The following is a 17,137-nucleotide window of genomic DNA, read 5'->3' as shown; positions in this document are numbered from 1 at the left end:
CTCACCTCCCTCAGATGCGTCTTGTCCTTCGGCACCAGCTGAACAAATACCAATCGGCGAAACCTGACAGGCGAGCGCGCGTTAGACAACACGAGTGACATTTTTCTGTGGCACTCCAAACTCCAAAATGTTCTTTTCATCTCTGCTTTGTGACGCTTGTTTGCTGATCCTTTCATAGTCGCCGCCAGTCCTTTCATGAGTGCCATCGCTCCTCTCATACTTTTGATCACATCACGACAACTCAGGGCCGCTGTTTTTCCATATTCATTATTTAATATTTCTTAATATGCAGCACATCATGAAATTGAAAAAAAAAAACATTTTCAATGCCTATTTGTGATTGGAGTGAGGTTCAGCGTCCAATCCTAAACGTGTGGCCGAACATTAAATCCTTAGTCCGACAATTTTTTTTAAGGTTCCCGTCTGTTGTTCGTCTCCTACAAAATGGGTGTCTAGCATAGGCAGATAGATAGACAAATTTCTCACATAGGCGGGAATGCCCAGCTCTGTGTCTTGTAATTGCAAATTATATTACATGGATTGTTGTGCCTCACCATACAAGAGGCTGACATGTTTCGGCGTCATCTTTCTGCTACAAATACCCAAAGGAGACAAATCACCCGATCACAAATTTGCTGGTTCAATGATTACAGCATGTGTAACATATGCAATGCACTTACTTTGCCACAAACATTATTTTGCTTGTTGATGATGACTGCTTGCTTGGTGGTGGGCTTGCCAAGTGTGGTCTCTCTGAGGCACTGTAAACTTAGGCCGTTGCATTCTTTTAGTTCACCACTAGATGGCAAGTGCATTTTACACACTGTAACTTTAAGTTTCAGTGCCTCACAACCATTCAAAGTATAGTACCTCAAACTTGACTTTTAAAAAATTGTAGTAAGTTAAACTTGATTTCATAAACTCCTTATTATCTATTTAATTGTTTAAAACTCAATTTCCATAACTTTTTATCCACGGAGCCTTTCTTTCCAAGTTGCCTTCTATCCAAACATTTTGATCATGTTTCTTGCTTGCCAGCTGATTTCTTTCATTGGTGTCTTCTGGTCAATTCTCCAATGTACTCAAGGTGTGTTATGTGCATGCGCAGCACACTGCCCCAAAGAGGCCAACACATGCAGAGCAAGAACAGCACAGTATAAATAGGCACTCATTATTGGGCAGTATAAAGCCATTGAAGGGTCCTGCGTTAATGGTGCATTAAAAAAATTGCTCTGTTTAAGGGAATTGGCATTAATGTGTTAATAACGCGTTGTTTTTAACTTGACACCTTTAAGTGTCAGTTGGAGACCATCACATACAAATACATCTCTCTCTCTCTCTCTCTCTCTCTCTCTCTCTCTCTCTCTCTCTCTCTCTCTCTCTCTCTCTCTCTCTCTCTCTCTCTCTCTCTCTCTCTCTCTCTCTCTCTCTCTCTCTCTCTCTCTATATATCCATACATTCATTATCGATACCGCTTATCCTCACAAGGGGCGCGCTGGAGCCTATCCCAGCTGTCTTCGGGCAGTAGGCGGGTGACACCCTGAATTGGTTGCCAGCCAATCGCAGGGCACACAGAGACAAACATCCGCACTCACAATCACACCTAGGGGCAATTTAGAGAGTCCAATCAATTTACCATGCGAGAGAGACGTGCACAGACACACATGGTTGGTCTGTAAGTGACACTTAAAGGTCTTGGGCACCCTCTGCTTGTGGATTTGAGAAGAGCAAAAAGAAATAAAATCAATGTATTTGTTCTTTTTATCCTACTGTACTTCACTACTACTCATGATAATACATCATAATTATGTACAGGGAAGAAACAAAGCTAAAAATACCATTGGACTTTTTGGGTATTTTGACTATTTTTCATTTTCTGCAAATAAATGCTCTAAATAACAAACATCCATCCATCCTTCTATCCATTATTTTAATACTTAAATATGTAATTCTGTATATGAAATAAGAAATGTGATGAATGCATGCAGTTGAAGTACAACCTTTATTAATAGTGGAATCATCACAGTGCGTTTTTTGTTACATCAGCGAGTGACTAGAGTTAACCCAAAGAGAACAAAACAAACCAAGGAAATCAAAACTCGTATCTATTAAAAAAAACAGAAGGGAAGACATGGAACTCTAAGTCAGATCTGCAACAGAGGTGACTGAACTTTAAGAATTGTTTTGAAACTGCACATTCTAGTGTTTTTTTTACTCTTTTTTTTTTCATTGTTTGTTTACTATTGTGCTTGTGCGTGTCTTGTTTTTTGTATACAAGTTTAGGTTAGGGTTTTTTGTTGTTGTTTTTTTACCAAATTCAATTAATACTGCTTGAAAGCTCAAAAGCCAACTGTAACATTCTCATGTGGGAGAAAAAACAACAACCAGAAAATAATTGGAAATCTGATTAAAATAATAATCAGGATTCATTTTTTACAGTGTTTTGATCGTTTTGAACTTCCCTTACAACTTTGTTGTTTTTTTGTTGTTGTTTTTTTTTAAACATGTGTGCCCGCACACATGTTGCATTTATGTTGTTACTGGTTGAATAAGAATATTAATAATCATCCTTTAGTTTCTGCTTCTAAATACACTGGAGTTCAATGAATGTTCCTTTTTGAACATACCTAGACATGAATTACAACACAGTCAGCATGTTTCAAAATATATTATTCATGTTTCTTATTGGGCGAGAGGAGCTTCTTCAATACAAAAACTACATTTTTGTCTTCTTGTATGGCCATGAAATGTCACCGATTTTTTTTTCTTTTTGTTTTTAACCTGCACATCTGTGGAATTTATGGTAGTCTTCATGCAATTTACCGATTTATTACAACAAATTTTGGGGGATTTACGGTAGTCTTGTGCAACTTTTAGGGGATTTATGGTAGTTTTCTTTCACCCCATATAATTTTGGGGTGATTTACACTAGACTAGTTGTGGATTTATGGTGGTCTTATTGCAAGCTGCACGACTTTTGAAGGATTTCCAATGGCTTTGTTTTATTCTATACAATTTTTGCGGGCTTTTTTTTTGGGGGGGGGGGGGTTGCTAAAGAAGTTTGCAGTCCGAATCGCTGAGGGAAGCCTGTTTAAAATCAGAGGCGGACTGGCCTATAGGCGGGTCTAAAAAAAAAAAAAAAAAAGGTGAATGACGGACGACGGAAGGGTACCCACGCTGCAGACGGATGATGAATAACGGAGGCTCAATTTTTAGTAAAATGCCCAGCTCAAGTACTAGTTTTTAAGGATTTACCGGAGTCTTAATTTAATTTGTGAAATAGTAAAGAGTAGTGGTGGTCTACACGGCAACATAGGCAGTGTGATGCAGCAATGCATCATATAAACATTAAAACCTCAAGATAAAATTCAACACACAACAAACACGTAGAACAACTCCCCCTGTTGGAGGATTCACAGACTTCCTCTATTTAAATTAAATCCGACGTGTGTTGTTAAATCAATAAATAAACTAAAAGCGTGAAGAGTTCACTCGCCTCCGATCCCGCACAACCAACATTATATTACACACAGCTTTTTTTTTTTTACATTAAAAACACAAATAATGAAAGACTGAAAGAAGGAAAAGAGTACACACTCGTCTCGCGTCAGCGGCCAGACCTCATCATGCATGTCCACACTTTTTTTTTCATCAAGTCCTCATCATGTCCACATTTCATTTTCATCAATCATGTCCACACGTCCTTCTCATCGTCTTCATCATGTCAAGTTATCGTCTTCATGTCACCAAACTCCTCTGTCCTGAGCTGTTGTTTCCGTAGCATTTGGTTACATTCGCTCCCTATTACAGGTGAATAAATGCTGATTTAAATGTTTTTGTCCTTTTAAAGTGTATGAGTTGACAATCGCAAATGTGCTTTGCTTTGTTTTTGTTGTTGTCTGATCAAAGTACACAATGTTAATTGTCATAAAAATGAAATAGAAAAAGAACCCAACAAAAGGAAACATCTTCATGGTAAGAATTAGATTTCTTTAAGTTTAAGTAATAATGGATTTACTGAAGTCTTATTTTAACCTACCCAATTTTTGAGGAATTTTACAGTAGTCCTTTGATAACCTGCAATTTAGGAGGGATTTACGCTACATCTTTTAAACTTTGGGGGAATTGAACGTAGTCTTATTTAAATGTTTTCAACTTTTGAGGGTATACAGAAGTCTCATTCAGCTGAGGTTTTTTTTTTTCAGAGTTATTATAACCTTCCCAATGTTTGAGGGATTTATAGTCGTTTTATTTCAAACAGCACGATTTGGGGGGGAATTTATGGCAGATTTGTCTACAAAACCTTTATGGGGGTTGTGGTTTTCTTACTGAACTCTAAAAGTTTTGTGGAATTTACAATTGACTTAATTTTCTGTGCAATTTTGGAGGGATTTTCGGATCTTCTCTTTTATATAGCATATTTCATACACAAGGTATCACAATGTGCTTCACACAATTAGTAATAAAAAAAATAATAGTCTTACTTTAACCTGTGAATTTGGAGAGATTTCCGTACTCTACTTGTATCTATGCAACTTTTGAGAGATTTGTGGCATTTTTTTAATCGGCACAATTTTTTGTTTTGAGGTTTACATATTGGCCTCCAATACCTTGGATGATTTACAGTAGTCTTAATTTTAACCGTGACATTTTTGAAGGATTTTCAGAGTGTTATTGAAACCAGTGACAATTTTGAGGGATTTATGGTAGCATGTGCGTTTTTTAAGGAATTTTCAAAGTCTTGTTTTAGAACTAAAGTTTCTTTAGGAAGATTTATGGGAGTCTTACAAGTAATCTGTGCAATTTTTGATGGATTTCCAATCTAATTTTAAGATGCTCACTGTTGTTTCTTAAGGCTACAACTAATGACGAATTATGTTTTGTTGAGAATACCGGAGTGTTTGCATACAACTTTTAGCCGACCTCAAGAACATCCTGTCGAGGTTTATAATCTCCACTTTACTTTACCCATCATGCTCGTCACTTCCTCTCGCTTTTTCTTTTTCGTCTGTAAATAAGATGCTCATTAATTCCTAATGCACGCACGCCGCTACTTCACCGCCGTACTTTCCCAACGTCCTCCCCCACCAAGCAAGAAAATAAAACACACTTATTGCTGCGTTTCTGACTCTTCTCTCTGGTTCTAGAAAATATATATGTATATGATATATATATATATATATATTATATATATGAATGTATCTCTAACAACCGCTGGCTTTTCACCACTTGCCCGTCTCGAGGCGGCGCACAAGAACGACGTCACAATAGAAACGAGAAAGAAATAACACGAGACAGCGAGAGAAGACACCTCATTGATTCGCCAGCTGTCCTGCAGTGGCGCGCGCACACACACGCACACACACACGTACACACACAGAAAGAGGGGTGTGGGCGGAACCAGTACAGTTCAATGCCAACGAGCAGGCCGACCCACTAAAGGGTGGAGTGCAACGTTAGCTCCCCGCGCTGGTAGCCGAGAGTCAGTTGAGTCAAAACAACCAAGTCATGTAACAATCGAAACCCACAGGACCACCCCCTGACTCCATCAGTAATTTTTCGGTTCTGCCTAGAGAGCGAAAATGGAAAACCATTTGAACATTTTTTTTTAATTTCATCTGAATGTCCATGTACTAGTGTGCTTTGTCCTCACTAGTTAGACGATTTACTGTGTCTTACGTGCAACCTTTTTTTCCAGTACAAGTGCTAGTCTGGCCTACTTGTGTGCAATTCAACTTTACTAGTAAACTACTAAGCTTCACTAGTAGCACTATTAGGCCCATAGGTTCGTGTCAGACACCCATAGACACATTATCAAGTACATGGAATAAATGCTTAAACAAGTCCATGTACTAGTAAACTCAATTGTCCTCACTGGTAAGACAATTCAGCAAACTTGTAGAATGACGGTGTCCTGTTTTTTCCACTACTAGTGTTACTTTTGGCCTACTAGTTGTAATCAAACCTGGCTTACAAACTACTCTGCTGCATAGGTAACAAATAAGCCCAACTAATAGGCATGTGTCACACACAAGTAGCCTCCTTATCCTTATGAGTACATAGGAATTGTGAGGCAAAATTACACTAGTTGACATCTGTGTTCTACTAGTATTGTTCGTTAAGCACTAGATGTTAACTAGGAAAATTTTATTACGTCACTAGTGTTATTAGTAGCACACAGTTTGTACTGTGTGGTGCTGCGAGCCGAGGAGGTAGCTAGCCATGGACATGTGCTGTTGGATAGCCAAAGGAGCAAAGACAGGTTGATTTTCCATAGGTACTTGTTTAATTGGTCGCAAAAAGAATATCTACTCAGCTTGACCGCGCCACTTGTGAGCAAAGCGGTCCTAGTGCACCCGACTGAGTCCACGACAAAAATGTACTGAATAAGTTCAAGGAAGAAGTAGTGACCAACTGAGAAAGTAAATTAAAGAGGCGCCACTGTGTGGCGTGATACCATACTACAATAAATGACTCATAGGTTGTCAGCTCGTCCACAGTTTTGCCTCACTAGTAGTTATCCCTACTAGTATGTCAGCGTTGTCCTAAGAGCACACTAGTACATGGACCTTTGTCTAGTATCAGTAATGTGTCACCTGCCTACTAGTTGTGGCTTGAAGTGTTACTACGGTAGCACAGTAGTTTACTAGTAAGGTTTAACTCCGTCCTAGTAGGCCAAAAGTGGGCGCAAATGTAACTTGTAAGACAGTAGACATTATTACACTAGTGCAATCAAATGTCTTACTAGTGAAGAGAAAGAGCGTACTAGAACATGGACCTAAAGCTGGATATCAAGGATATGAAATCAATGCTCAAACGGATTTCCATAAGCGTAGAGAAGAGAAACATGCGTCCAACACACACGAGTTATGGCGCTAACGTGTTAATATTTTATAGCGTCGGCTCTAACAGCGTCTTTTTACATTTGTGTATGTTATCATTCGTCTTGTTTTATATGATGACATTTCCCCACGGGTTGAACAGGATCCTCCCCCAGCCCGCCTGCAGATCACAAGATGCGCGGTGCCGAGCGGTCGTTGGAGACGGTCTTGCGGAGTCGGACGCCCCTCCTGATGGTGGTCAGCATGTCGCCGGCTGATCCCTCCGCCCCCTCGAGGGTGTCACCGAGCCCCGCGGTGGGCGGCTTCGGGTCATCCGGGAGGGTCGGGAAGGGGAACTGCCCCTCCGCAAGCGCGTGGGCGCCGGCCACCAGCTCACCGATCTTCTCCACCAGGCTGTGGCGGTTGGCGGCGATCATCTTTTCCTCTTCAGACCCGGAGCCGCCGCCCAGTCCCACGGCTCCATGTTGCTGTGCGTAGACCTCAAGAGCCGCACCGGAGCCCCAGGCGGTGTTGGGGAGACTAAGGCGTTTGGGCGACGCCTTTACGTAATCAAGCGCACCCTGGGCATCATCCACCATGAAGACGCACTCCTCGCTGCCCACTCGGACCGGAATCCCTCCGGCTCCGGGTGAGTGGGAGTCCTGGGGAATGGTGGGTGTCTTGACAGGCACGATGGGGGGTCGGATGGGAATGGGCCCGGCACTGGAGAGGGTGCGCCTCACCCCGGGTTTGGTGGACGGCGTTCTACGGATGGTGGCCGTGCCTGGGGTCCCGGATCCGCTGCTGGCCCCAGCTCCGGGGGGTATGATGTGACCCCCTGGTCCTAGCACCCCGCTGGGCAAACCGGCAGTGCTGGCGGGCCGCTTGGTCTGGATCATGCGGCGATAGTTCTGAGCGATGTTGGAGTGGCGAGGGATGGTGGACGACTTGTCGAAATCCGACTGACCGTCCGGGCCTTCAGTGTCGCCATTCACCGAGTAGCAGTCGTAATCGGAACCTGACACATGCGACACAAAGGAAATATTACCCAGTCATTCTTTTTTTTTAATATATATATATATATATATATATATATATATATATATATATATATATATATACATGGCTACTGCGTATGTTTACATTGGTTTTTGATTCTGAATGTTTGCTGTTAATGTTATACATTAACGGCTACATTATGCCGCCGTCTCTGTGTGACCTATATCTTTGCTGCTGTAATGATGAAAATTTCCCCACTGTGGGATCAATAAAGGCCTTCTTATTCTTATTTAGAACGCCTTTCACATGAGAATCACAAGTGGAAATCAACCGTAATTGCATTTTTGTAATATACTGTACAACACTTACACTGTTCAGAGTCATAGGGAAGCTGGACTCGATCAGACCATACCTTGGGATGATCGCCAGTATTTCACAGTGCACACATTACAAAATATATAGGCATACTTTTCATGACACTTTTCAGTGGTGTGCCAGGAGATCTTTCTCCTTGAAAATCTATAGCACCATAGCTCAGTAAAAGTTGTGATACATTGGTTTAAGGATATTTAGAACATGAGGCCTACCCTGAGATGGGATGGTGTCCTCCGAGCAGGAAGGGGTGGTGGTCTCGGTGCTGTATCCGCTGGAGTACTGCAGTGAGTCCCTGCTGCTCTTCTGCTGCTCGGTGCTCAGGCCTCGGGTCAGAACCATGGCCAGGTCGCTGGCGGCCGGAGACACCTCGTCTCCGTACTGGGGAAAACAGGCACATACCAGGTTAAAAAAACATGTTCCCCCATTGAAATGAATTAAAATACCATTAATCAGTTCCACCCTCTCAAAAAGCACCAACATTTCTTTTCTTTTTTACATCTTTTGAATTGAAAAAGTAGCTCCTTACTGTACATAAAATTATAAAAGAGAATTTAAAGAAATATACTTATGTTTGCATGTTGAAATATTCACCTCTTTATGTTTTTTTGGCTCAGGCCAAAGCAATAAAAATAGTGCTTTGTCCCATACTGTGGCGTTTGTAAATTTTAGGAGGTGTCAATTATGCACAAATCTGCATCCTTAACCTCTGCGAATAGCTACTGTACACGTCATGTCTGTGTTTTGAATGTGTCCCTTTAAGAGGTGTGACCTGATGAAAGACATCAAGAGCTGGTAGGTGAGACACTCCTTGCAAATGTTCTTATTGTGTTTGACTTTTTGTCCAGTTCAATGAACTGGACTGTGGAAAGACTGTAATTGCACCGTACATTTTAAAAAGGTGTTCAAAAGTGTGAGGGAGTAAAAGTATAAAAACATTTTTCACATGGACTCACTTTACTGTGTACTATAACAGATGTTAAATGCTCTAGTAAACATTTGATCAGACCAGAATGCAGCAGAAACCCTACAGGCTCTGTTACCTTGGCAGCAGAGGACATTCTGGGCCTGTGGGCCTCGTCGGCGTGGGACGGCCCGGCGTAGCCTTGCGCACTGGGCGACCCCTCGTTTTCCCGTAGCCTATCGAGCGGCGGCTCCTTCCTCCTCTGGACGACTGCGGCGGTGCTAGCCGTGGCCATGGCGGACGACACAGGCTGCTCGTAGGAACCTGCTTTGGACCAGTCCTGAAGAGTTTGAAGTGTGATTATTCGTAGACAGGAAGTAGAAAGGTGATGTTACAGTGAGACTTGTCCGCTATCCAGCAGTTTGCTGCTCTTGGCTGCGGTGCTGATAAGGGTCGCTTGGTTGGTTTGACCGGTCAGCTTGCCCGCATCCTGCTTAGCTTTACAACGTCCAGGCTAGGGCAGACGCTAAGGGTGCTTTCACACAAGTACAGGTTTACCCACAACACAACAATCTCGCTCTGGTGTGGACTAATTTAATGATTAGCACATTAGCAGTTTGACCGATTAACATGAAATTGGGCAGATGTCTACATTAACAGGGTGCACAAAAAAGTCTCAAGGACCTCTCATGAAATTCAATAGGAAGGCGGCTATTTTGGTTTGAAGCAAGATGTGTCTATCTGTCTGTCTGTATGTGTCTAACATGATGCAAAAGAACCCTGACCCTGAAATTGAACAGGAAGTTATTTAGTCAGCCATTTTTGCCAGGTCTGTGATTCTGATCAGGGAAAGTCAAACACACTCTATGCGTGAAAGCACTCTTAGGAAGCAAAAATAATGGAGAATGAAGGAGTTGAAAAAGAATCCAATAATGACACTTTAAGCCAATGCGGGTGAAGAAACCAAGGCGGAGATGAGCAGGCAATGGGGACGCCGATGGGGAACAAACCTTCCAGGCGGGAACCTTGCAGGATGTGGGAGAAGAGGAGCAGGAGCCGGAGGGCCGGCTAAAGGGTGGGGGTGCGGTGACAGGAAGAGTGACAGAGTGAGGCCTGGGCGAGCCTGAGTGAGAGAGAGCGGGGCGGAAGGTAGCGAACGAGGAGCCAAACTGCGGGACAAGAGACAAGGTCACATGATCATCAGTGAAGGAGGAAGAAGAAGAGAATGGGGGGGGGGGGCTATAGCCCCCCTTGTGGCACTGGGAAGGACAAGCAACTACAATTACCGCTGGCCATGCACAACAATGAAACAAAGTAGCATCTACTTTGTGTTGGCATGAGATGAGTTAAAGCAGCCCCGCACATTCAAATTTATTATCAGATGTCTGTATTTTCATCATATTATTTCATCCATTCAAGACCCATCAACTACAATTTATTTTATGATACGGTACAATTACAACCATAGACCGGTATGATACAATAACAGAATACCACCAAAGGGTACATGCAGCTTTGGAGATTCCATTGTAATTTTAGTATTAATGTTAAATAACAAGGAAAAACACAAGTTTTTATAACAACAACAAAATAATCGTAATAGTTTTAGTGTGTACCAGTATGTATCAGTGTCTTGAGTATGTTATGTGCCAAAGTATTAGTGTACTTTAGTATATGTCAAATTGTGTTTATTAGGACATCTTTTAGTGTGTCATTGTGTGGTTTAGTGTAACAGTGGGTATTAGTGTATTGTGAACATGGCAATATGTGCTAAGTGTTGTAGTGTGTGTCATTGTCAGAATAATGGTAGTTCTAATTGTTAGCTATCATACTGAGCTAACTGTGAGGACTTACAGTGGTTGGCGAGTTGCACTCGCTGACCGACTGACACGTTTCGGAGGCCTCCGATGATGCCGAGCTGGACGACTTCTGCCGCACAAAACACAAAAAAAGATTGAACGTTTTAAAATAATATACAGTCAACCCTCGCTATTCCCGGTATGTATAGGGGCTAACACCGGCCGCAAATAGCAAAAATCTGCAAGTAATTGACCCTGCCCCTAAAAAGATGTATAATTGCCTACAATTTTTAAACCATAAATACTGTATATCACAAGCTATGATTTAAGGTTTTGGGGGGATTGTACAAAACAATCCAAAAAACTGGATAGTTGAAAAGTAGAAGGTAGGAACCGCAGATATGTGGAGTTTGAGTGTAATGCAAACAGAGGAAGTTCAGTCCCACCTGACTAGTGATGTCGGAGGGCATGGGCGAGGGCGGCTTGGAGTAGATGTTGGCGTCCTGAGACACAAAGCCCGAGTCGTGGGATGAGACGCTGCTGAGGCGGTGGGCGGCGATGCCCCCCGCGGGTCCCCCGGGCTGGCACGGCAGGCTGCTGCGGTAGCGATACGAGGACGAGGAAGAGGAGGTGGGTGAGTGGGGCAGCGACCCCCCGCCGCCGCCCCCGCCCAGCCCACCCCCGCCGCCACCGGACGAGCGGGAGGCGCTACTGTGGGCACTGTTGACACTGCTGCGGTGGGGAGGGGCAAGGGTGTGCGAGTGTGATGGTGATGTTGATGATTGGCAAGTGTGTGGAGGTTAGTGAGCAATCGCCGTTTAAGAAGCACAAGCCAGAAAGAGGGCAACACGCACAACAAACACACAAAGTACACAAAGAGAGACATACGAGTGATGGATAGAGAGAAAGGTTATGCGTGTGTGAGTGTGTGTGTGTGTGTGGGTGTGTGTGAGGGGGACGAAGAGAGGAGAAAACAAAGGGAGAGTGTCAGATCAGGAGCATCAAGGTAACACAAACACACGCACATACGAAGGGTACACAGTCATACAACACATGAACACACATTTGTACACACTGGTAAAATTGACACATAAAAATATACTCATGGAGACAAACTGACACATAGTGAGACAATAACACAGTAAAACAACACAGATATTGACAAACTATAACACCTTAATATGCACTGACACAAACTATAACTCACGCTAATACATTTGGACACACTATAATGGTTTTATACAAATTGAAACACACTGTAACACACATTAACATTTGGTGACTGACACTTTCCGATACTAATGATGACATAATAACACAAATTGATACACTTAAACATTCAAATGCACTGATGTTTGTCGACACACAATACAAGAGACACAGATTAACACACACATGATCAAGGACAGGGCCACGCACAGCACCTCTTTCCATAGATCAAGATGTCAAGACTGATCACCTCTATGCATTTTGAACAATGTCTGACGCGAGATGGCTGAGGTAGGTTTTGAAATGTTAAATGTTCGAGGCAACCAGGGTGAAAGGGATAAATAAGATCCCTGTTGATTTTGAAACTCTTCCGTCTGTGTGCGTGTGTGTACCTGCACATGCTGCTTTTGCGTGAGCTGGAGCTGCTGGGCGAAGAGGGCGGAGTCTGATAGGACCAGCTGTAGTCGGACCCCTTGAGGTCCTTGATCACCTGAAGACACACACACACACACACACATTCAGGGCTCTGTATGGGTGTGCGTGTGATGACTGTGTCGATGGCTTGCGTGATTAGTTTGTGTCTTGAGTGTGTGTATGTTTTGTGTGTGTGTCACCTGTTCACTGGCAGGGGGCAGCTTGTGTGGGTCCGTGGTGAGCACAGTGAGGTCGTCAATGATGGCCTGCAGGTGTGTGATCTCCCCCAACATGGCAATCTCGCCATTCTGACAACAAAAACATGGACGTCACACAACCTGCTAAGGCTTTACATACATGCGCGCACACACACTGATACACGTTATAACACACTGACAAGCATTGACACACACAGACGCACACTATAACTAACACACACAGTCAGACACACACTAACAGACACACTGACGTACACCCTAACACACACAGACTTACTAATATACACTATTACAGACACACACACAAAGACACACATTGATGTAAACTATAATCGACAGACATGCATTGACACACACACACACACACATATACTTCATATGCGAACTGACACACAAATATACTGAAATATATGTACAACATATACATGCAGCCTCGAGAAAAAAGGTGTCACAGACCACGACTGGCTGCAGAAATGCACTGAAGGTGCAGAATCTTCCTCTTTCCTCGACCAGGGCCCGTCGCACCGCCTGCTTCTCCATCTCCTCCATCAGCAGACACATGTCGGTCACGTCCTGCATGGCGCTGTCCAGCTGAGGCTGCAGGTCGACGCGCCCTGACGAACACAAAAGGACAGACGGGCCAGCATTCAGATAAGAGCACACGTCAAAGATGACCAATCACATCAGAGCACACGGAGCGGGGCGCTAACATGGCATTGCTAATGGTTGCTGCAGTGGAATCTCCAAAGTCAAACTGGTTCAAAGTGTAACAGGATACATTATACTATTAATTTCACCAAAACACTTCTGTTGTTGTTGGGATTGAATGTATAATTTCTTTTTTCTTTTTTTTTTTTTTTGGTACTGTTCATACCTGTACCTCTATGAGGTGAACTGGTATGCGTGCTACTGAGACGGACTGCATGGCGCTAACATGGAAGTGCTAATGGTTGCTGCTGACCGTGGTTTCTCCCAAGTCAAATTGGTTCCAAGCGTCTGCTGGATTCGTCCCCTTGATTGATTTGGAGCTATGTTGGCATTCATCACCTCTATTGATTATCAACTAAGAGTAAGAACTTTGGAGGTTCACATCATTATAAAGCAGTGAGTGCATGCAGACACCGCTGAGGCCGTGATGAGTCCCAACGGGCCTAAAATCAAAACTGCTCTACATGCTGAGTCAGTAAAAACTGAGACAAGTTGAAGTTGTTATAAGAATGGTGATGTCCATGCAAAATGGCAAGTCGAAACATTTCCTGGAAATACATGAAGTGAGATTGTGTATGTCTGTACATGTGAAAGTATGTGAATGCGTAAAAGCAGGTGGGAAAAGGTAGGAGGCCCACACACTTACCCTGGATCTCTATTAGATGCCAGCCAGAGGGGTGTGAGTTTGTTTGGGGTGTGTTGGGGTTGTTGGGGGGGGCGGCAAAGTGGGAGAGAAAGAGTGAGCACAAACTGTCATTAAGTGTTAGTCAGCCAACATTGCAAGTTAGAGAAAACCAGACAAATAATAAAAGCATAAATAGACATAGCATAATTCTTGAATTGTACAGATGACATGTAATCATATTTGCTGGGACTTGTTTTCTGCCTGGCAACTGACAAAAGGAAAACAATTAGCGCTGAGGAGAAAAAGAACATCTCATAGCCACCAGGGGTCTCCATCTAACCATGTCTTCTTGTATTCAAGACTTCACATGAGAACGTCCCTGATGACTCATGCTAAGGGCATTGTTTAATTTAAAAAAAAAAAAAAAAGAAAAAGAAGTTAACGTTATTGTACTCAGTTGTGTACATTAATAAAATTAAAATTAAATAATAGGCTCAATAATTTTGTTTTGTCCAAATGCATACATTTCATATTCTCTTTATTCTTATTGTAGATTTTGCCCTAATTTTGTTTGACAAAAATAATGAATAAGTAAGTAAAACATAAATCATTACAGATATTAAACTTTATTCTTACCATGATCATATTAACAATTAGTCAACAGCTACTACTACTAGTACTGCTGATAATAATCATGACAGGAAGATGAGAAGAAGAAATCCATTCATCCATCTAATTAAAAAATTGTCCCTTTCAAAAAAAATTCTGATAAAAAAAATCCAATTAATTCTTGACAATTATCTCGTGAACTAATTAACGAAAGAAACAAAGTCTAATTGAAGTGACACGTTTCACTTGACTTCCATGCAATTGGCAACCTCTAATTCCCCACCTCCAATGTCAATCTCACCTTTGCGAGCTTTCTTCTGGAGCTTCATTGTGTCAGACGACTTCTTCTTGATCTCGTGTCGTGACCGCTTGTACTCTGGAAAATGCATAAATCACATTAATTGTAAAACATGAGTTGAGAACATTCAGAGATCCTCGCATACCAGGAAGTACAAGACTTAATTGATGGCTAATGGTCCCTATAGTCACCTTTTTAGTTTGGCTTTCAACAACTTTTAAATAATTTATCTTTTCTTTTGATTGAAGGTAATTCTATGTTTTGCTTTGAACGTTTTAAAGCACTTTGAGTTGCATTTTTATGTATGAAAAGTGCTATATAAATAAAATGTGATTGATTGATTGATATAGTCACTCGAGGGACTCCAATCCCATACTACGAATTCACACAGCTGCCACAGCTTCTCACATTCAGATCACTGTGCGCCTTGACTTTGGACATGGGTACCTTTGGCGTGGTCCTTGTCCAGTTGGTTGGCCGTCTTCTTCCAGTCCTCAATCTTGTCCTGCAGAGGCATGATGAGGCTCTCCATCAACGCGCTGTCGGGAAATAAAAAAACACATCCATTTTGGTTTGTAAAGTAGTCCGTAGTAGTAGTACTCAGTAGAAATACTCAGTCGCAGAAGGGGTAGTAGTAAGCAGTAGCTTTACTTATTAGTAGTGATCGCTGTAGTACTCAGAAGTTGTAGTGGTCACTGTTGTCCTCAGTATTAGTGGTAGTACAAGTAGAAGTACTAACCGTAATACTCAGTAGTAGAAGAAGTAGGAGCCGTGGTAGCAGGAGTATTCAGTAGTTGTTGTAGTACCCAGTAGTAGTAGTCATAGTGGTACTAGTACTAGCAGTAGTAGTAGTAGATCTATTCAGTAGTTGTGATAGTACTCAGCAGGGGTGTGATGGGCATCTGGAATCTTCATTCACAAATTCCCGAATGCCTCCCATTCCCTTCTCCTCGACGACAACAATTTTCCGGCGCATGATAGGTGCCGCCCGTCGGCGATGAACATTGGTGCGTGATGGCACAGCAGTAGTATTTATAGTAGGACATACAATACATAATAGTAGTCGTAATAGTACTCAGTAGTAGTCATAACAGTACTAGGCAGTAGAATTAGTAGGCCTACTTACTCAGTAATTATAATAGTAGTAGTACTCAATAGTAGTTCTTTTAGTCAAGAGAAGTAGAGGTACTCAGTAGTTGTAGATGTAGTAGCATGAGGTAGTAGTGGTATTTAGCAATAGTAGTAGTATTCAGTAGTAGTAATTGTTGTAGTAGTACTCAATACTCGTAATAGCATTGAGTCACTGGCAGGAGGCAGCTTGTGTGGGTAATAGTAATAGTAATAGTTATGCACAGTAGTAGTAGCAGTACTCAGCAATAGTGGTTGTCTGGTTGAAGTGCTCATGATTTGTAGTAGTAGTTCTCAGGAGTGGTAGTCGTAGCAGTAGTACAAAGTAATACTTGTACTAGTAGTAGCAGAAAATTGTTGCATGTGAGTATCAGCTTTGACAATGGAAAAGTCATTATAGTTTTTGTGGGATTGAAGGCAAACAACAGTTAAAACGAAACCTTGCACATTATCTGTGGCCGGGCGCACTTGAACATTTCGTGGAACACAAAGAGCTGACTTCACAACCGCAACATTCATCTTAACGCAACCTGACGTCCAGGTCACACAGAGGTTGAAGGAAGAATATAAAACACAGCAATGGGATTCTTGCCCTCATGAGGAAGCCCCGAGGTATCCGTTTGAGACGGGACAGGAAGTAGCTAACCAGCTAACGAGCTAGGTTGTGGGCGGCGCTTACTTGGTGAACTGTCGGAGTTTGGCCTCGATGCTGCGATGTCTCATGCACATCCTGGTCAGAGCCGAGCCGATGTCTCTGGTTGCCCCTGGAGACGGGAAGACCATCACATCACATACAAGTATTCACTAGCATTAATGGACTCACTACTTATAGTAGTACAGTCTCTTTGCATGGGTGGTAGTAGCAATAGTAGGAGTGGAGGGTGATCGGAAAGTCACTGTGCTCTAATATTTTTATTAATAGGAATGTTTCAATGTAGAGTTGTTGGAAAAGAAAAGTAGATGAAGTACTTTCTGGTATGCACAGTAATAGTTGTAGTAGAAGTAGAAGTACTAGTAGTGGGAGAAGTAGCAG

At 42.4% G+C, this 17,137-nt stretch overlaps 1 protein-coding gene across 6 annotated transcripts in view; it reads right to left on the bottom strand.

Annotated features, from left to right (window-relative positions):
* Positions 1–1,983: 1,983 nt before the first annotated feature.
* Positions 1,984–17,137, bottom strand: part of mtss2b (MTSS I-BAR domain containing 2b) — a 57,763-nt gene continuing 42,609 nt past the window's right edge. For 4 of the 6 annotated variants that reach the window (XM_086025067.1, XM_086025068.1, XM_086025069.1 and 1 more), the window contains 12 exons: positions 16,784–16,868; positions 15,424–15,515; positions 14,980–15,054; positions 13,193–13,350; positions 12,719–12,826; positions 12,497–12,594; positions 11,342–11,627; positions 10,951–11,025; positions 10,107–10,265; positions 9,236–9,436; positions 8,408–8,573; positions 1,984–7,839 (listed from right to left, as the gene is read on the bottom strand). In XM_086025067.1, the coding sequence (XP_085881193.1) occupies positions 7,010–7,839; positions 8,408–8,573; positions 9,236–9,436; positions 10,107–10,265; positions 10,951–11,025; positions 11,342–11,627; positions 12,497–12,594; positions 12,719–12,826; positions 13,193–13,350; positions 14,980–15,054; positions 15,424–15,515; positions 16,784–16,868 (2,333 nt within the window). In that variant the 3' untranslated portion in view covers positions 1,984–7,009. The remainder of the gene's footprint in view (positions 7,840–8,407; positions 8,574–9,235; positions 9,437–10,106; positions 10,266–10,950; positions 11,026–11,341; positions 11,628–12,496; positions 12,595–12,718; positions 12,827–13,192; positions 13,351–14,979; positions 15,055–15,423; positions 15,516–16,783; positions 16,869–17,137) is intronic. The other 2 variants (XM_086025065.1, XM_086025066.1) reach the window with 2 other exon arrangements.

This window comes from Filicampus tigris, chromosome 3, assembly GCF_054856515.1.
Source record: "Filicampus tigris isolate MCC_2025a chromosome 3, RoL_Ftig_1.0, whole genome shotgun sequence".
NCBI lineage: Eukaryota > Metazoa > Chordata > Actinopteri > Syngnathiformes > Syngnathidae > Filicampus > Filicampus tigris.
The sequence above is the reverse complement of the archived record's forward strand: the minus strand, read 5'-3'. Positions and strand labels throughout refer to the sequence as shown.